The sequence below is a fragment of the Haliotis rufescens genome, unplaced genomic scaffold (genome assembly GCF_023055435.1).
Source record: "Haliotis rufescens isolate VD_foot unplaced genomic scaffold, xgHalRufe1.0.p SCAF_11, whole genome shotgun sequence".
Lineage (NCBI taxonomy): Eukaryota > Metazoa > Mollusca > Gastropoda > Lepetellida > Haliotidae > Haliotis > Haliotis rufescens.
In genome coordinates, this window is record NW_025963791.1 from 6,201,308 (window position 1) to 6,223,754 (window position 22,447).

Consider the following 22,447-nt stretch of genomic DNA (forward strand, 5'->3'; position numbering starts at 1 on the left):
ATCAATAATGTATAGTCGATTTAAAGAAATCTTGTTCATATTTTTTCATTCTTGTTTTTTTTTAAGTTATGAAAGAATGTATTGGAGTAATGTTTTGAAATCATTTTTGGGAAGGTTTCGTAACATTGATCCATAAATAAACGGCTTATGTGTGATGTATTAATCTTTTCCAGACATAATTCTATATCTTCTTATGGAGACCTAGCTCGCCTCACTGGCCGAAGCGAGTGTCTTAGCCTGTTATCGACCGCTAATATCAGTGGAGATGGTCCCCTAGAAATATCCACCTTTTCCATTACGACGACAAGCAAGTCTTAAACCTTTGCTTACAAGCCCTTGTGCTCATAAATGCGTCCTGATTGGATGTCCGTCTGAATACAGTGTAATTGATTGGCTATATTTTCTCTGTTTTAGCGCTAGTGGTCAACGCTCGTGACGAAGTGTTCTCGCTGTCAGCCACGTGACCATACAACGTCGCCGTGCGCTGCCGCCAATTAGAGCAGGATACTGCTCGCTGACAGTAGTCGCGCATTCGTCACGTAATCGAAAGTAGAGTCACAAGTCTCTGGTGGTAACTTGTGCCAAGTTCCAGGTGTGTCAGCCCGCCTGTCAGTGTGGCTGATCGGCGTGATGCATTGTGGGCCTGGTTCAGACAGGGGCCCCGAGGATGTGTTGTTTCGCGACTGCTTGTTTGGGAGTAGTGTTGTTCACCTGCGTCTTCGTGGCACCGTTGGTCTCAGCAGTGACAAACATAACCATTGGATACCTTACAACTTCCAAAGCGGACACATTTGTCCGAAACATGCAGGGTCGACTTATTTCTGGTGCCATTACTTATGCTATCAAAAAGATCAATGAAGAGAATATGGTACCTGGGTACCGGTTCAAACTCGTATGGAACGATACCCACGCTGATACCCTGGTATCCCTGAAAAGTCTGGCCGAGCAGTGGAAGGCCGGGGCGGTAGTCTTCTTTGGACCCGAGGATAGCTGTACCGTGGAGGCTCGTCTCGCTGCGGCTTTTAATCTTCCCATCATATCTTATGTAAGTATTTTAGTATTCTCACACATTTCGTCATCTGTTTAATCCTAGTTTATATTTATTTCATCGGAATGAAACGTTTATGACAGACCTTCAATTCAAGAACAGATATTTTAAACATTACTCAAACATTTGACTGGATTATATCACAAACGTGTAAGTCATACCTCAAACATGTAACTTGATTTTATCACAAACGTGTACATCAAACGTGTATATCAAACGATTCTAAATTATATAATAAACGCGTAAATCGTACCACAAACATGTGACGATTACAAATATGAAAATTATACTTTAAACATGAGATCACACACGTGTAAATCATATATAAAATATGTATCTAAATGATATAACAACTCAAACAGGTATTTGACTGATATTACAAACAAGCAAATCATACATCAAGCATGATTTTAAATAATATAACATAGCAAACGTGTAAATCACAAATCAAACATGTATCAAAATGATATCACAAACGTGTAAATCACAAATCAAACATGTATCAAAATGATATCACAAACGTGTAAATCACAAATCAAACATGTATCGAATTAATATCAGAAACGTGTAAATCACAAATCAAACATGTATCGAAATGATATCAGAAACGTGTTAATCACAAATCAAACATGTATCGAAATGATATCAGAAACGTATAAATCACAAATCAAACACTTATCAAAATGATATCACAAACGCGTAAATCACAACTCAAAGATGTATCGAAATGATACCAGAAACGTGTAAATCACAACTCAAACATGTATCGAAATGATATCACAAACAGGTTGATCATACCATACAAAATGCAACTTAATTCTATCACACAGAAAGTAAATTACAGACATGAAACGGAATTATATCACAAAGTTCTGAGTCAAACCACAGACATGTAACTGGATGATGTCATTAGCATATGTCATACAAGAAACATGTACCTGAATTGTCATTAACATTTGTCATACCAGAGACATGTACCTGAATTGTCATTAACATTTGTCATACCAGAGATGTGTACCTTAATTATGTCATTAACATGTGAGTCCTCCCACGGACATGTAACTGGATGATGTCATTAGCATATGTCATACAAGAAACATGTACCTGAATTGTCATTAACATTTGTCATACCAGAGGCATGTAGCTGAATTGTCATTAACATCAGTCATACCAGAGACATGTACCTTAATTATGTCATTAACATGTGAGTCCTCCCACGAACATGTTACTGAATTATATCATTAACATATGTCATACCAGAGATATGTAGCTGAATTGTCATTAACATCTGTCATACCAGAGACATGTACCTTAATTATGTCATTAACAGGTGAGTCCTCCCAAAGACATGTATCTGAATTGTCATTAGCATGTGTCTTACCAGATATATGTACCTTAATTGTCAATTACATGTTCATACCAGAGACATGTACCTTATTTATGTCATTAACGTGTCAGTCCTCCCACGGACATGTATCTGAATTGTCATTAGCATGTATCATACTAGAGATATGTAACTGAATTATGTCATTAACATATGCATCATACCACATACATGTTTCGTTTGTTGTTGTTTAACGCCGCACTCAACACTATTCCAGCTATATGACGGCGGTCTGTAATTAATCGAGTCTGGACCAAACAATCCAGTGATTGATATCATGAGTATCGATCCACGCAATTGGGGTACGATGACATGTATCAACCAACTCAGCGAGCCTGACCACCCGAATCCCTTAGTCGCCTCTTACGACATGTATGGTTTACTGATTTATTCTAACCCGGATCTTCACGTGTACCACAGACATGTAACTGAATTATGTCATTAACATGTGAATCATACCACAGACAAGCAACTGAATTATGCCATTAACAAGAAACTCAATATGAAACATAGGGCTCTTATCAAAATTAAAGGAATCATTCCACAACAATCTCTCAAACACAACTAATGTTATAAAACGTCATTGCGAGTGCCAGCGTCAAACTGATTATTGTCAGCTGCCAGTCAATAAATAAAGGAGGGTGATGAAAGCAAATAACTTGTCGACCTTGAGAGACTGTTCTGGGTAGATGTTGTGCTACGTTGCCCTTAACCTTTGAACAAACGCATTCAGCAGTAAGGAGACGAGATGAAGCGTCAAATAGCTTTGAATTGACCCATGTTATGTAAAAGTATATTTGTACTTGGGTATCAGAGAATCCGCGGTTTGATAGAAATAATTTGACTTCAACTGTCCATGAATGAACTTCCCCTTAATGTCGAGCAATATTCTTGCAGCTCCAGCCTTTGGCATTTACATTTCACAACTTTTCAGATTCAATCGAGCGAGCTCTTTCTGCCTAGATATCAAAGAGCGTTAGATTCTTGCTCAGAAGCTGTTTGATCAAGGTTACATTCAATGCCTCAGTAATATGTGATAGACACGGGGAGGATATTTCCAAATATGACACATTAGTGACAAAAATTATGTCCGATGGAATTCCCAGGTTTTACTTGTACCATTTGTTCTCGTGTTTGTCAGGTTTACTATTGACTTCCCTATACCCGATATCATCACTATTTGATAGTGATTCATGAACACATGCTCATGATATAGATGGAATCGTACAAGCGACTGTTAATAAATAATATTGCCAAAGGTTTAACAAAACCAAAAAGTACCAACTGGATCTTCTGAATGTCTTGCGTATGTGCCAGTGGGTGACATAATATCCTAGTTTTTGCTCCCCAAACTGTAATACATACACCGCAAAACACCTACCCTGTGACCAAAACCGGGTGATTACTAGATACAGTTCCGATCAATCCATAAACACATTCATGGTTAATCTGCATGCATATAACTTAATCATATCAGGACAAAAACAATTTTGAACCTTCCCGAAAAATGCGCTTTTTAAAACAAAGAATAGTTAGTTCAGAGGAATGTACACTGTAATACCGTAATGTCTTGAAAATTGGCTGTTTCCAGGAAGTAATGTCATACCGCGTAATTTACCGTACTGATAGAACGTACGCTGTATGTGGTTAGTAAACGCATCATAACATTGCACATGTGTGTCGGATATGCAAGAGAGAAAATACATGACACTCTTGTCTTCACCCTCCAGGTCGCCCTGTTACTGAGATTAAAGACATCTGGTATAGACAATATACACACGTAGTTGCCAGTACAAATTACAGTAATACATAATCTGCTATTCAAAACAAACGCCCCATCAATCGCAACCGGGGCGCGAATAATTCTCCTCCCAGCCGTCATCGTCTTCCTCCCCATCATCACACAGTGACTGAAATTATAGCCATCTAGCGAATATTACACACGCATACTTACAAATAGAATCGAATTGCCCGCTATCAAAAATAGTAACTAATACATAAACTACTGTTCAAAACAAACGTCCCATCGATCGCGACCGGGGCGCGAATGATTCGCGATCGATTCGTGATCGATGAGACGTTAGTGTGTGTCTTCATTTCCCTCATCACACAGTGACTGAGATTAGAGACATCAAGCAAAAATTATGCACGCGTACCTACGAATAGAATCGAATTACCGAAATGATGTCAAAATAATATAACCAATATGCACCACTGTTCAAAACAATTCGCGTCCCGGTTGCGATCAACGGGACTTTTGTTTTTAATAACACGGTATATGCTTAAGAAGCAGTTGCGTTGATATTGATAATAATGAGTAACTACCTGGAACTGCTTTGTCATGGTACCTGTATTTATATGTACACTGCCAGGCAAAGGAAAGAATACGCTTGAAAATTTGAAACAATCGTTTTTCAAACCTTTGATACCCGTAGCGAACCATTTCTTTCTTCTTCTTTTTTTTTTTTTTGGGGGGGGGGGGGGGGGGGGGGTGTTATTGGCCACGACCAATGTTGGGTGTATGCTTTCTTTGCTTAATTCACAAAGGTATTACTATTTTGTACAGATGAATACAACTAAATTAAAATGTACATATCTTACTTTCATATTCCTCAAGACAATCGGTGGGCTGGATAGGCCTGTTGTCTGAGCAGAATTGCACCCCTCAGTCGCCCCAGGATACACTGATCGTAGTTTCGAATCCAAGATTCGTATTTATAATGATCCTTGATTTGTGAACCCTGATGTGTCAAGTAGTAATGTCTACGGCCTGTGTTTATTTTGGGCGTTACAACTTGTTCACTATTATCCATCACTAGCTATGCGGATACGACGCGCAATGTGCCTCGTCTACTTGAATTCGATTTATTCGGTTTATACGATGTTATCGGGGTTAGGTCCAGGAAGTGTTCTGATCGACACAAGGATCTTATAGCGGCGCTGCGCTCAAACATCACGTACCTCGATATAATGGTCTACTGGATTTCAGTTTAACGAGTTTACACTGTACGGACTGTATTGCCCTGACACGTGAATGCACTCATTCCCAGTTACACATCCACATGTTAATATTCTAAACGAGTAGTTATAATGCAATAAACGCAGAAAAAAATAACATTTTATCAAATATGTCACTGAATTTGAAATGTACTAATATGTATAAGTTGTAACATCTGCACTACAATAATGTTTCTACATCATTGGGAATTATGGTCCTATTTATTTAGTATATAAAAAACGAAACAAAGGATGCATTTGTCGAGATATACGATTATGTAATTTTAAAAAAACGAAAATATATTAGGAACAACATCTGGCTGGCAATGCTTTATATAACATTTTTGTGAAATTTGATATTCATTTTTTTCATCTACGATCAATATACGTGAAGAGACCGTACAACACTAACTGCTGACAGCAGTATATGGCAAATCGCATACGGCACAGGGCGATGAAGTAATAAGCGTAAAGTCCAATTTGCGTGATTTTGTGTTAGCATGAGGCACGAATAGCCACGTGGTATAAAGCGTTTAAAGTCCATGTGAATAGTTATATCCCTTAGCTGTATCAGGATTCGCTGTTACCGGGTTAGAATTCTAGGTTTGCCCAAAATATGGTCGTTTGTTTGTCATTACCACGAGCTCGGTGGCGATATGGTAAACGTTTGTATCCTTTCTCATTTTGTGCGTTCCGTTCACAACACATGAATAAGCGTGTGAGTGATTTGGGTTCAACGCCACTTTCAACATTATTCCATTTATATAACTGCCTGTCAACTTCATCTGTGAGGAAATTGATTCAGGTCTTAGACGTTTACCACTTTGGTGAAACCCACGAGCACGGATATGGTGCTGACAAACCTAGAAACATAATCGCGGTCAACCGGGAGTCGAACTCACGATCATTGGTTTCTGTCGTTTCTTAGGTACGCAACTGACCGCCTCCGTGGTCGAGTGGTAGACCGTCCGCCCGGAGAGCGGAAGGTCCGGGGTTCGATCCCCGGCCGTGTCACACCAAAATACGTTAAAAGATGGTACTTGTTGTTACCCTGCCTTGCGTTCGACATTAAGGGGCTAAAACAAGGACTGGTCGGCTTGGAAGCACACTGAGTCTGAGTGTGACAAAAAACTGCGGCATGGTATCTCAGATGGCTAGCACTGTGAAATCGGCATTGGTCCGGACTTCACACACACACTAACACACACACATACACGTACGTGTGCAAACACGTCGCTATAAGAGCGATCATCTTGGACGCGACGTTGAACCCCATTTCACCTCACTTAGAGACGCTGATCAAGACGGGATGCAACACAACTGAGTCACCTTACGTCCAGCGCATTTTATTTCGGTATGAACCACCCAGGTGAAAACAACTCATGACGCTCCACATAGGGGCACTTATACGTTTTGAAAGATATATTAGACTGTTTCTTCAGAGTGAGTGAGTTGAGTTTAAGCTCAGTGTTAGTTTTGGCCTCTTGCAAGGTATGCTGGTCGTAAGACCAGTTGAATCGGGTTGTCAGGCTCGGTGACTTGGTTGATGGTGTTTCATCGTTATATGGCATAAACTGTTTAGCATTTGAAGGCCTAAGGGATACTAACAAATGTCATACCATTACAGTGAGTGAGTATGGTTTAACGCCGTTTTTAGCAATATTCCAGCAATATCACGGCGGGGGACACCAGAAATGGGCTTCACACATAGTGCCCATGTCGGGAATCGAACCCGGGTCTTCGGCGTGACGAGCGAACGCTTTAACCACTAGGCTACCAAGCCGCCTCCATACCATTACATATTTATACATATCACAAAGAATCAGCTCGATGTGTCATGAAGCAGGTCGGGTAGCCTAGTGGTTAAAGCGTTGGCTCGTCACACCGCCCTGATATTGCTGGAATATTGCTAAAAATCGTCTAAAGCCCCACTCACATTCTGTGTCATGGAATACCATCCTGTCATGGTAGTGCTGTATAGGCCTGGTTCCTGTTGCAAGGGTTCCCCTAGATCTCGTTACTGTCGTTCCATCTAACGACGTAGAAACCTGTCATGGAATTCTTCTGTCCCGTTTAAACATGTGATAACCTTTCACTTGTCTGCAGCTTTCACTCTCAAGTCCTTAAAAAAGTTGTGTCATCACTTCCTGTTTTCCTGGCCTATTGTGTCTGCCATCCAACCACCGCACCACTGACTTCGTTACATAACACTGTTACGATCAGTCAACATCTCTCGTTGTTGAATTGCATAAGGTATTTACAGGGAATATATGCACCTGGAAAATAACTAAGCACCTCTAATTTTAAAAATCGTATGAAACGCATTTGTTTTTGTTTACAATGAATGAATGAATGAATGAATGAATGGCATGTTTTGTAGCCGTTCCATGGCAATGTTCTTCGACTTCCTCTTTAATTCTCTTCTCGCGTGATATAAACAAGTCCTTGCGACCATGTGCCACAAGTGGTGTCTCCTTGGGCAAGTGACTCTGTTCACCCAGCATTAAATGGGTACCCCGTAGAATAAGATAGTAATGTGACTGTTAAACCGTCTAGCACCTCAAATGAAGTTGTATACTCCTCGGGAAGCTGAGAATGAAAATCGATCCATTGACCGGGTCAATAATAATGCAGCGCTTCGAGCTTACATTGCGTGTAGTTATGCGCTTTATTATTATTATACAGATTAGAATAAATAAATGCAGCAAAGAGGGTTTGGGTGGTCCTGGCACAGTCAGGCTGGTTAGGTTCATCTTCAGCTCAGGGCCTTTGCCCCTTCTACACGCAGCCCAGACAACCAATGGGACTTCTCCCAGGAAGCGCTGACAAATCGAATCCACTGAAAACTTTTCGGAGAATGTGAAGACTCCCCAACACTGAAGCCTTCTGCATTACCCAGGTTGTCAGAAGGGCTTTATTCTTGGCAGCAAATCCGGGTATTCTCCCAATGTCAGTCAACAGATTGGGAGGTACCAAACCTAAGGCACCGAGAACAATGGGGAGTCGGACAACTTGGTAATTTGGATGCAAGCGTGACATTTCGAAAGCGAGGTCCACATATTTGCCATGTTTTTCCTGAATCTTGTCAATGACATTGGTGTCAAAAATGGAGGAGTGGAGCTTTATAACTTTATTCCAGTTTTATGATCCAAGGTCAACAGTGTGGTTTAGAACATAGCCCCTTCAACTCAAAACGCAATGGATGTCAACATTAAAGTGTTTATGGACTTGTATGGACATGGCCTGTGCTCATGGTTTACATAAATATCGGTTTTGTGTTGAGCTGTAATTTTACTTTATACCACATGTAACTCCTTCAGGCTCCCACTCTCTGTCTGGCCGCTTAATATGAAATTGGCTCCATTTTGTTGGCGTCGTCGGAGGAGAGACACAATCGGTTTCAGTCGTGATCGCAGCCGTGGGGTAACTGTACGTTGACTCGGTGCCACAGAATATAGATTATCAAATATTGATATCAATCATTCTGTTTTTATTAATAAAACATAAGTTTAATAAACATGGTCATACTTGACTTCCTTGTCGTCCCACCCTTTGTCAACGTATTAATTGATTTCTCTGTGGTATGTTGAATTGATGTTTCAGCACAAATGGAAAATAATGATAATGCTCTAAGGATGAATTCACGAGATCAAAGTAGTTCTTCATCATTACCCACAAAGACACCCGTGTCAATACATGTTGGGTGTATATAGGGATACGAGATAATAAATTGTGTCTGGTCCACTAGAGTGCTTGTTTATGAAAAAAACATGTTATTAGTTTGTAATAGCCAAATATTATAATAATCCATCCGAAGTGTAAAGATATCTGAATCTGATATTCTGTTTTATGTAGTTTTAATATAGACTCACCGTCAGCAGAAACGCGAATTATAGACACAGATAGAAATACGTACGTTAATAAGAGATGTTCCATTGTGTACCACTTAATGACAAAACTAACAATCAGTCAAGTGTTACCACAGAGTCATTATTCGTGTCACGATATCCTGCACGTGATTTCAAAACTTCACACGCTAATCCTGCACGAGACAAATTATGCATGTCGAGTCATGTGTATCCTGCCCCATCGATGGCACTTGTCACAAACACATGCAAAGTCAATTGTTTCCTGAAAGAAAACACGGGAACAAGTCAAAATAGGGAATTGCATCATTTTTGCCACTGATGTGTCAGATTGGGAAATGTCCTCCACATGTCCAACATAAAACCTTCTGAAAGCTTCACTGAGGCCTTGAATGATGTAGACCGCCTCCGTGGTCTAGTGGTAGAGCGTCCGCCCGGAGAGCGGAAGGTCCGGGGTTCGATCCCGACCGCGTCATACCAAAAGACGTTAAAAGATGGTACTTGTTGTTACTTTGTCTGTTGCTCGGCATTAAGGGGATAAAACAAGGACTGGTCGGCTCGGAGTCAGTATACTGTGTCTGAGTGGGGTATTCATGTTAAACCGCGGCATGGTATCTCAGTGAGCTAGCACTATAAATCGGCATCAGTCCGGACTAGTACAAGCAGCCACAGACACACACACACGTGCATGCACGTCGCTATATAAGTGCAATAATCTTGGACGCGACGTTAAACCCCATTTCACCTCACCACCTCACCACCTCACCACCTCACCTTGAATGATGTAACCGTGTCCAAACAACTTTTGAGGAAGAATCGTATGACGCGCTTTGAAATCGTGCTAGAAAGAGCACGCTCGACTGCATCTCAAATGTTAAAATGAAATGTAGACACCACGGGATGGAGCTATTTACTATTTACATGATCTTAATACCAAACAATGTACATGCTCCTAACACCAAACTATTCATTTTCCATTTTGCCTACTTGGCAAGTATCCACTAAGTTCCTTATTGTCACTTTGTATCTGTAGCTGATTCAGCAGCAACTATCCAGGACACCAAACAAGTATCACTAACATTCTAATCTTCAATAACGTAACCACTGACGTGAACTACTGGATCTGCAAGTCTTGTTTGGTGGTCCGTTACTGCAAAGGTTTTCTGTTTAGTGTTGTAGACTACTAAAACACCGATAAACGCCACAACGGAGAAGCAGCAGCTCGTATAACCTCATTAACTATACATGTATTTCACATTGGTACTTTAAGCTCGTTATAACAAGCCCCTGCACACTCTGTGTGGTATCAGACTGACAATTCTCACAGTCTTTAAAAGAAGTTTTCTTGTCCATTTGGTCCTATATGTCCTTATTACATTCTGGACGCTGACACTAATGTCCTTGGGTCTGGACAGTTGGGCAATAACGACTAAGTAAGGACCGACCATTTGAAAAAAAACCTGTTCCCGACAATTCTGGAATGACATATTTTTTCTTTGGTTGTACACAAGAAAAAAATCATACATAGGACATAGAAGGTCGTTTTACGAGACAGCATGCGATTCATGAATACTTTACTCTTGGCATGTTAGAAAACATATTCCCTCTTCAAGCTGATTGAATAAAAGCAAAACCAAAAAAACGTTTAGTACGTTTGACTTAAATGTAATTGTGACCAGTGACCTTTTGCGCATACCGGCAAGAAATAGATTTTTACGGTTAATTTCCATACACTTTTAGATGTCATCCTTTGATATACTTGTAACATTTTGTATTGATACACGACTTCACTGTACGGTACAAGTATCAGTTCAGGGTACTGCGATTCATCGATCGTTCGGTGATCGTTGCATCCTACCAGTAGACATGGTCTATCTCTTCTCAGGCTGCCAGTATTTCGTTAACACTTTGCTCAAAGAACCATTCCTAACGTTCTATAGAGTCGTATTGCTACAATTAAAATATAAGTGTTCGTCTACCTCGCGTTCTAGGAGACGATTTGCTAGACAGCAGTTATTCGAGAAACAAATACATATGGCAACAGTTTCTGAATATTTCTTGTACTAGTCACTCCTTCTTGCACTCCCAAGAATCTAATGCAGTGTTTGGAACCCTATTGAACTCCAGATGTCATTAGTGGAAGTCACTGTATGTGTTAATCTTTATGTACATATTGGAGGCGACAGACATGCCCCTTTCATTGGCACCTTGTACGTAGCCCTGTGTCATGTTTACATATATTGATGTTGGTTCTTCTACCAACGCTATATCAGGTGACTGGTGATATACTTACATCCTTTGCCCTGACACTCATCACCTGCACACATGTGTCAAATACTCATCATCGGTTGTTTATATGCCCTTGTTCCCGTCAGTTCCAGTGTTGTGTGTGGATGTTTCTGGCGTAGGTTCCCTTAATTGTTTCTTTGATCTTGTCGACGTGGCTTGACTACGGTCTATGCCCACTCACTCACTGCGAACTGGTCTGTGTAACACATGTTCATAACTCCGCACTCCTATTTCTAATACTATATTGCCAATTCCTCTTTGTATTGTGGGTTGTCTTGTCATTCCAGGATTACATGTGCCTTTCATGTTACCCCGCATGTATCGTGCACCCTACGTTACCCATGCACCATGCGTGTAGCCTGCGTTGTCCACGTACCATACATGTTATTTGATGTTTGACATGTGCCATTCATGTTACCCTGCATTTCCTATGTATCGTGCACCCTACGTTGCCATGTACCATGCGTGTAGCCTGCGTTGTCCACGTACCATACATGCTATCTGATGTTTGCCATATGTTATTCGTGTTACCCTGCATTTCCTATGTATCGTGCACCCTACGTTGCCATGCACCATGCGTGTTAGCCTGCATTTCCCACGTACCTTGTCTATTGTCCGACGTTTCCCATTTAACATATGCATTGCCCTATACTTCCCGTGTGTATACTATGCCACATGTGATTGTCATTTACCTTCACTATTTATGATGCCTCGTTAATATTATTCATAAAACATATTTAGAAGCACACATGTTTGTTTTAATGAAAGGTCCCTTGCTTATCTGTACAAAAAATAAGTGTTTATTGTCTTCGACAGCGCTTAACATCGTAAACTCAACAGCTATCCTGGTCACTAAAAATGATAATGTCTATACTCCATATGTGGTCCGTGCCCCAGGCCCCATGATTGAAGGAAATGGCTTATCATAATACGTCACATGTCTACAATTGCATTCGGGAGTGGACAGTTCTTTGGTGTGGCTAAAGCTGACTGACATCGAAGCCAAGATCAGGGTGCCGTTGTACAAAGCGATCTTAGCGCTAAGGTGACCTAACTCCCACACCTTAACATAGCGCTAAGATTGTTTTGTACAACGACACCCAGATCAGGCTCGGTGACTTAGTTTACTGGAAGTCATCGTAACTCGACGTCATGAGACGTTGTTCACGTTATCACCAACAGATTTGTACTGGTCCAGACTCGATTCTCCACAGCCGCCATCGTTAGTTGGGACCCCGTGAAGATCCGGGGTAGAATATGTCTTCATCAACCAATGCTTGCCGCAAAAGGCGACTATGCTTGTCGTAAGAGGCTGACTTGGTTGATGCATGTCATCGTATCCCAATTGCGTGGATTGATGCTCATGATGTAAATCACTGGATTATCTGGTCCAGACTCGATTATTTACAGACCACCGTCATATAGCTGAAATATTGCTGAGTGCGGCGTTAAACAACAAACAAACAAATCATATAGTTGGAATGTTGTTGACTGTGGCTTTAAACTACAAACACACAAACCATGATCCACCAATTTGTTGCTTTAAGATCCTGTTCAAGTCCCAGAAAGTGATATTGGCGCTTCGTCTGTGTTAACTCTTTATTTCCTTTTATGTCGAGCAATATTTCTGCAGCTCCAACCCTTAGTGTCCACTACTGAAGTACAGTTGAGTATGCTCTTTCTTCAAAGATTTCAAAGAGCGTCATGCGATTCTTGCTGAGAAGTTGTTTTATAAAAGTTACAACATACCCCACTTTCCTCGCCTGGTTTCACCACTAGTTCATAGTGATTCATTAACACGTGCTCATGATATAGTCGGAAACGCACAAACGACTCTTTTGGCAGCGATTTCTTATGAATATGGAAAGGGTTTTGTCGCCTGTACTTAACATAAACTCGTCCTAGCGCTATGATCCCTTTGGTGAAAGGTACCCAGGGCTGAAAACTGCATAAAGACCCATAACTCACACGCTGTGAGGTCAGCGGAACCGTTCCAAATATAGCGTATATACGTACCCTTTAGCAATGAGCTCTGTTACCGAAGTAAGGCAGTCGTCTTAAACATCTATTGTGGTCGTTACTGTCGTCACCGTTCCTACGCCCACTTTCCTATCTACTCAGGCGACTGATGACATCGGTTTGGTATGCTGAGTGGTATTTAGAAGACAAGCACAAACGAAATGACTGTACTTCAACACGCATCCTTGCCACCGACATATTTCCATATATCATCATACTGAGTGGGTGAACACGATTTAGCCCAACAGCATTGCAGGTATAATAAATGATGTAGCTCTCAAAGACTCAAACCTTCGTCTTCGTTCTTCGTAATGGTTATCTCGAAGTACTGTAGATCTCGTGAAGTTGTATCTAGGGTGTGATCTTGAACTCGAAGGAGCTGTCACCTTGAGATAATAGTTATCTCGAGGTAATGGCTATCTCGAAGTAATAGAAATCTCTAAGTAGTAGCTATCTTGAAGTAGTGTTTATCTGAGGTAGGAGTAATTGTTGTCATCGCAAGGTAGGGGTGATCTCTTGGTTGTTGGGGTGTCAAAGCATCGGTTATGTCGAAGTAAATCCATTTCTCATAATTGTTAAGTCTTTTTAATTTCTCCTCTGGTTTCGATACAACAGAAGTCTACTATGGCCCCACGTCCTTGCCTTTAAAACCTTCGCACTAGTTTTATAAGACCCATTAAGATCCGGGTTAGAATAGGTCTTTAGCAACCCATGCTTGCCGTAAAAGGCGGGTCGCATGGTCAGGTTCACTGACTTCGAAGCATGTTATTGTTTGTATCCCAAATGCGTAGATCGATGCTCATGATGTCAATCCCCGGATTGTCTGGTTCAGACTCGATTATATACAGACTGCCGCCATAGAGCTAGAACATTGCTGAGTGCGACGTTAAACAACAAACAAACGAGTTTTATAATGTAACAGCGATTACAACATTATTGGGACATCGTTATACCACTACTACTACTACTACTACTACTACTACTACTACTACTACCACTACTACTACTACTACTATAATGTGTTTGGATACTCCGTGGTGATTCAGGCTAGGGCCCCCTCGACCTATACTTGTCGTTGAACGAGTAGTCAGGCTTGGCAGTTTGGTAGCTTGGTGGATGACGGAGTGGGACATGGCACATGTATCATATCTTGTGCATCCAGGCTGGATTATGTAACGGACGCCGTCATATAGCTGGAACATTGCTGAGTGTGGATAAAACACAACAAATACATTAGTTCAGCCAAAACATGACGTAAAGGGACATTAGTCTTGTATTTTTTATTCATGGCAACGTATCCCAATTGCGTGGACCGATGCTCATGATGTCAATCACTGGATTGTCTGGTCCAGACTCGATTATTTACAGGGCGGACTTAAACAACAAACAAACAAACAAACAAACAGACAGACTAATTACACACGTGTTGAACGGCGTTCTTTCAATGGCAATGTTCCTATGTAGAGTCTGGAGAAAATCAGAAAGGCACAGCTGGAACTGATCGCGAATACAACAAAATGCATAATAAATAATGTTGGCCTCACCCTGTGCTTTCTAGCAATATCATGCCATTTTAAACTAGTTCTTGTAATCGTTGAAAGCCTGACGCTGCTCTTGACCCTCTGTGTGGCTACAGGGTCCAAGTAGGACGTAACGGATTACACCAGGTCAGAGCGGCTTAAGTACGATTCGTGACCAGTGACGACGTCCTTGGCCGCCGTTGTGGTCGTTGTAGCAGTCGATGGAGTCTCTGACAAGAGGCTCTTCATCCGACACCGCTCACTTCTCATTACCGTCACAAGTACTGTCACATCTGTCAGACAAAGGAGATCGTCCGACCTAAAATCATCGACCAACACCTCGTTTGATCCCTACATATATCCAATGAGTTATCAGCTATAATAATGCATTGGGGGTTCTTTCTGACAGGAGTCCACTTTAGCGTCTTGATAATGAGCTGACCTTGGATTCTGGTTAAAGGTTTGATTGAAGCTATACAGGAACATAGGCTAGAAGTTACCCGTTGACGTCGGTTTCGTGGTGGGTTTTTTCTTAGAAGGCACCAAGAATCTAATTGAGCTTTCTTCCCGTGGAACATTTTGGCTTCATGGGCAATGGGTCTGATTATCGGAATGTCTACAACTGTTGTGAAAAAGAAGCTGTTTTGGTGATGTAATTGTTATTCCATATATGTTCCCCTTGATCTCGATTTGAGGGGATTCAAGTGCACTTACCTCAAAGAAGCAATTTTGCAAGGAATACATCATTGTGTGTGCTCTTGTTATGGGGAACGAGAAGGACATAAACTGTCAACTTGTAAGGCATATTACGACGCTCTGTCAACGTCAGTGCAACGTTGGCACAACGTTAATGGACGATTTCCGACGTCAGCTCGACGTCATCCTGCGGTACAGGAACCGTTCGTATTTTGTAGTGCCTCTGTGTATCTCAAGAAGTTTTTTTTTATCAATATAATATCATAGTTTTTACGTCAATATGGAAAGTACAATGAAAGCGACAAAACCATTTCCATATTCATAAGAAATATCTGCAAAAGCAGTGTCGAGTGCATGATTCCTACTTTACATGAGCATTTGTTTATGTATGATTATCAAATAGTGATGACACCAGGCGTTCGCGAAAAGGTGAGCGTATCCTGCCCCGCCGGTGGCACCCGTCACAAACGCATGCAATGGCAAGTCAATTGTTCACCTGAAAAACTCGAGTATAAGTTTAATTAGGGAATTGCATCGGACATCATTCTTGTCACTGATGTGTCAGATTTGGAAAAAAAAGTCATTCACATGTACACTTTTTGAAAGCAATACTGGGGCTTTGAATGTTGTTACCTTGATCAAACCCCTTTTTGCGAAAGGCTTGTATGACGCTTTTGTTAAAAAGAGCATGTTCGATTGCACCTTAAACGTTGAGAAATGTAGACACCAAGCCTGGGACGGACTATTGGAAAGTTAAAGTCATTAACATTACTTATGAAATTCGCATTCGATTGAACAATACTATTTACAACTCAACTCGTTATAGCGGACGTTTCCTTATACCGAATTCGTCATAAGTAACAAGGTGAAATGTCGAAAAGCAAAACCTCGTAAAAGCAGACACACCACACAAAGTGAAATTTCGAAAAACAAACCCTCGTAAAAGCAGACACACCACACAAAGTGAAATTTCGAAAAGCAAACCCTCGTGAAAGCAGACACACCACACAATGTGAAATTTTGAAAAGTAAACCCTCGTGAAAGCAGACACACCACACAAAGTGAAATTTAGAAAGGCAAACCCTCGTGAAAGCAGACACGCCACACAAAGTGAATTTTCGAAAAACAAACCCTCGTGAAAGCAGACACACAACACAAAGTGAAATTTCGAAAAACAAACCCTCGTGACAGTAGACACACCACACAAAGTAAAATTTCGAAAAGCAAACCCTCGTGAAAGCAGACACACCACACAAAGTGAAATTTCGAAAAACAAACCCTCGTGAAAGCAGACAGACAACACAAAGTGAAATTTCGAAAAACAAACCCTCGTGACAGCACACACCACACAAAGTGAAATTTCGAAAAGCAAACCCTCGTGAAAGCAAAAACACCACACTAGGTGAAATTTCGAAAAGCAAACCTTCGTGACAGCAGACACACCACACAAAGTGAAATTTCGAAAAGCAGACCCTCGTGAGAGCAGACACACCACATTCCTGACAATATCACAGTCCTATTCGTGTCATTCAGGAAAGCACGTATCACTGCATTATGGTAACATATGTCACCCAAGTTTACTTTGTATTTTCCTTCAGCATCGTTTGTGCTATTATCCACGTCGATATTGTATTCTTTCTTTGGACTAAATGCTCGTGTCGAGGAATAGAAGATGTAAAGTGCACATTTGGTAAATTCAGCAGATGCAACAGATGTTATGGATTGCAGTGAGGTATTTCTCTCCGGCGTCTGTTGTCCACTGAATGATTATTAGCAGTTGTCTGGAGAATAGCTGTCACTTGTCCTACCTCGTAAATAATGAACAGCCTGTTGACGACGTTGTGCGTTGAACAACGGACTTATTCTTTCGAAAACTGCTTCCCACGACAGATTCTAATTATTTATCTGACACTTTGGCTTTCTATACCTGAAGGGAATATTATTTTGTCGAGATATATTTGTTTTATTACCGGACGATTTCATTAGTTTAGGGTTGGCGATTTGCGTTGGAATATGAAGTTCGTTATTTCTCCTGATACCCAATTACGTATAATACGTTTATAGTGAAAACCAGTTATACCATAAACCGGTTTTCCGGGCAGTTACCTCGAACAGGCTTATTTACAAAGACATAAACCCATGATTCGTCAGTACTGACATTTGTTATTCCCGACATTTTCATCGAGAACGGGGTTTCAGTGTTTATCAGTGATGTGCCAACGCATGCAAAATACGTTAAGCGTCATAACGTTAATTTAGAATCATGGAATGGTGTTACCATCGCGTAATTATCTTATAAAAGGCTTGTCACACTTTTTTATGCAAGTTGTGTGAGTGGTGGTGCCGCCTGGAGGGCAGGACATGCTTACTCCTTTCGCGAGTACTTGGTGTCGTCACTGATTATCAGTGATCCATTTATATCATTTTCAACACTGTTTTGCCTTTTACGATTAAGTTGAATTTGTTTCAGAAGATGGTTGAGGCTCATTTTCTCTTGCGGGGTTTTGAATTTCCCCATGACCAAGCATGTCTCTCCCAAGAAATAACAAAACTATTATCATACAGTTGTTTTTCTATGGCGTTGACCTGTAATATGTGTAAGCAAAATCTATAAACGTATTTAGGGTGTATGTGTATGTGAGGTGAAATGGGGTTTAACGTCGCGTCCAAGATCATTGTACTTATACATCGACGTGCATGCACGTGTGTGTGTGTGGCTGCTTGTACTAGTCCGGGTTGGTTCCGATTTTATAGTGCTAGCCCACTGAGATACCATGCCGCAGTTTAACATGAATATCCCACAGTATACTGACTCCGAGCCGATGAGTCCTTGTTTTAGCCCCTTATGCCGAGCGCCAGACATGGTAGCAACAAGTACCATCTTTAAACGTCTTTTGGTATGACGCGGCTTGGGATCGAACCCCTGACCTTCCGCTCTCCTAACAGGCGGTCGTATATGTATGTACAATCTGTAAAATCTGTGTCATAGCAATAAATGACACGAATTGATTGTCCATCACACTTTAAATGATCATACTGCATCATCTACAAAGTAGCGGATCGTCATTTACGAATCCCAGATTCGCCCGATTGTGATCACTGATTTGAGTTTCAGCGGAGTGGATTTGGCTTCTAAGACTTACATCGTTTTGATCTGACAGGCCGTGAAATGATAAAAATACTGTTGGTGAAGCTTATTGTTTGTTGTTTAGCGCCGCACCTAGCAATATTCCAGCTATATGACGGCCGTCTGTGAATAATCGAGTCTGAACCAGACAATCCAGTGATTGACAGCATGCGCATCGATCCACACAATAGGGATCGATGACGTGTATCATTCAAGTCAGCGAGCCTGACCACCCGATCCCGTTAGTCGCCTCTTTTTAAAAGCATAGTCGCCTTTTACGGCAAGCATGGGTTACTGAAGACCTATTCTACCCCGGATCTTCAGGGGTCTGAAGCTTATTGACGAGAGGGTGACTTCTGAAATGAATTAATATACCTGTCGCAATATATGATCTACCTTGATAAATAAACGTTTGATTAAAATAATAATCTAACAACAGCCAAAATAAAATATATAAGCTTTCAAACATTAATTGACACCTTCCTTCCACCATATAAGCTTGTCTCCACGGGAGCTATCGCTTGGGTGAAATTAAGAGATCGTTCCTTGGAGATATCACCGCCGTGAAAAACCATCATAGTGTTTTGCATCACTTATCACTACCAATAGAATCTCATCCTCGTGTCTTTTGATTATCAAATATATCAACACTCGTCAGTAAAAGTTTCAAACTGATCAAGAAGCTTGGTGTTTTGGACTGTTATCGTCTCGTGTAATTACATTTGATATCTTAAGACATTCGGATGAACCGCCGTCATATAGCTGGAATATTGTTCGGATGAGATTATCTATTTCTCACAAGTAGACATTCAGCGAGCCGAAAAATGTTTAACTTCTTGGGTAATAACCGACGTAACGGCAAAACATGAGCCCTTTAACTGAAAACGAGTCACGAGCAGAGAGACATCCATTCCTCGTAACCATGGGCATAAACGGATCCGTTGACTTAAACCAATGATCTGTCACCTGCTGGCGGCACCTCGTTTACCTCGGATATAATCATGCCTTCACACCCTCAAGCCCTCAAGAATTGTGAGAATGTTTTCCATCTGAAACAGCTACAGTTTCAAGGGGAAATATTAAGTAAGTGTTAATTCCACTGGAGCGAATATTTTTACACATTTTTGAAACTTCATCTCGTTGTTATTCCCACTGGAGAAAGTCAATGAAATCAGAGTATCGGCAACTTGGGGATCAGGTTATTCAAGAAACGTGATTATTGGGGCAACTGAGATAACATGTATCCGATGGTCAGAGAAGGAAAAATCTGCCTTCAAGCGTTACCCATTGGTGAACATTGATTTCTCCTGAGTGTGGCCTACATATTGATTGATACACCTTCCTGTAAATTGCGGGAAACTGCGACCCAAGCGGGTGTAAAAAATCCTTGTTAACAGATTTGGCTTAGTCGAGTGATACTTCGTGGACATTCAGCTCAAAATGGGTTGTACAAAAAATACTTCAAACCAAAAAAGGGTGCCTTGCTCTTCATCGGATCAAAAAATCATTCACGAAGTTGATTGCGTGATAGACTGGATTCAGTGCGTCTTTGATATCTCTAGACTGGCTACAGTCTGTTTTCAACTTTCCAAACGTTTTATGGTAGACATGTGGAGGACATTTCAAAATTTGACGCATCAGTGGTAAGAATTATGTCCGATGCAATGACCTATTTTGACGTGTACAGTATCTTCCCAAGTTTTATCAGGTGAACAATTGACATGCCCGTGCATGTGTTTGTGACGGGTGCCAGAGGCGGGGCAGGCTACGCTCACCTTTTCGCGAACATCTTGTATCATCACTATTTGATAGTGATTCATAAACACATGCTCATGATATAGTCGGAATCGTACAATCAACTCTGCTTTTGGCAGAGATTTCTTACCAATATAAGGGGTTTTGTTGCTTTTATTTATCGTAAGATAATTTTTAAAATCTATCTATGTTTCAACTTTTTTCAACAGTTTTTGTTGTTTCATTAATTAGATGTAGTTTAACACATTAATGATAATTCAAATAGGATAGTTACTGAGTGAGTGAGTATGATCTTACGCTGCTTTAAGCAATATTCCAGCAATATCACGGCGGGGGACGCCAGAAATGGGCTTCACACATTGTACCCATGTCGGGAATCGAACCCGGGTCTACGTAGGATAGTTATTGAGTGACAAGCCTGTGAAGATCCGGGTTAGAAGTGATCTTCAGTAACCCAAGCGTGTGGTAAGAAGCGACTAAAGGGATCTGGTAGTCAGACTCGCCAACTTTGTTGATCGTATCCCAGTTGCGTTAATAGATGCTCATAGTGCCAATCAATGGATTGTCTGGTTGATATTTTAATAGTTACAGACCACAGTCACAACTGTAAAATTGCGGAGTGCAGTGTTAAACATTAAAATATATATAAGTGACTCTGACACCTCTTACGTTCTTCACACATTTTGTCCATGTTCGGAATCGAACTCAATTGAAGTCATGAGTGAGTAAGTATGGTTGTACGCCGCTTTAAAACAACTTTTAACAACATTCCAGGAATATTACGGTGGGGGACACCGGAAATGGGCTTCACACATTGTACCCATGTGGGGAATCGAACCCTGGCCTATGGCGCGACGAGCGAACGCTTTAACCACTAGGCTACCATAGACCCGCCTACATGACAGTGTGATGTTAAACATGGTTCTAGTGCAAGCATGTGCGAGAAACTGTAAAATCCCAGAAATTCAAATCGTGGATGGATAGCATCAAACTATCTTCCTCAGGAACATCTGGTCGCCCCTCCCATTAAATACAGTGTTCAGCAACTGCAACTGTTGCATCACATAAGTCATCTTCACCCACATGAACGTCGCCGCATGCTAATCCCCGGATAAGAATATCGATTAGCTGCCATAGATTTAATTCCTCCAGGCAAGCTGTTACATTTCCGTTTTAATGTAACGAGACAAATTGCTTATAAAGACGACCACTAGTTAGACTAATTACAGCATAGATATAAAATCTCTCACGACTCGGCGTAAGGGTGGCTGTTCAACTTAAACAGCTTTCTCAAACAGGCGAGCGAAAGCTCTTGTTGAAACTTAAACAGGAAATTAAGCACACCTCCTGCGGTAAATCGACAATGTAATAGGTATTTCCTCTTATAGACGCTTAGCATACAGGCATATTACTACTACTACTAATACTACTAGTAGTAGTAGTAGTAGTAGTAGTAGTAGTAGTAGTAGTAGTAGTAGTAGTCCCGCTATATGACGACAGTCTGTAAATAATCGAGTCTGGACCAGACAAACCACTAATTGACATCATGTGCATCGATCCACGCAATTGGGGATACGATGACATGCATGATCCAAGTCAGCGAGCCCGACCACCCTATCCCGTTAGTCGCCTTTTACAACAAACATGGGTTGCTGACGACAAATTCTAACCCGGATCGTCACGGGTTCGTCTGTAACAGGAACTACAGTACATCGTTGATGCAAAGAAAACTAAAAGCTGTATGCT

At 41.1% G+C, this 22,447-nt stretch overlaps 1 protein-coding gene across 3 annotated transcripts in view; it reads left to right on the forward strand.

Annotated features, from left to right (window-relative positions):
• Positions 1-22,447, forward strand: part of LOC124134290 (receptor-type guanylate cyclase Gyc76C-like) — a 199,144-nt gene that overhangs the window by 72,021 nt on the left and 104,676 nt on the right. For all 3 annotated transcript variants that reach the window (XM_046499028.2, XM_046499027.2, XM_046499025.2), the window contains exon 2: positions 415-1,045. In XM_046499028.2, coding sequence (XP_046354984.2) covers positions 668-1,045 — 378 coding nt within the window. In that variant the 5' untranslated portion in view covers positions 415-667. The remainder of the gene's footprint in view (positions 1-414; positions 1,046-22,447) is intronic.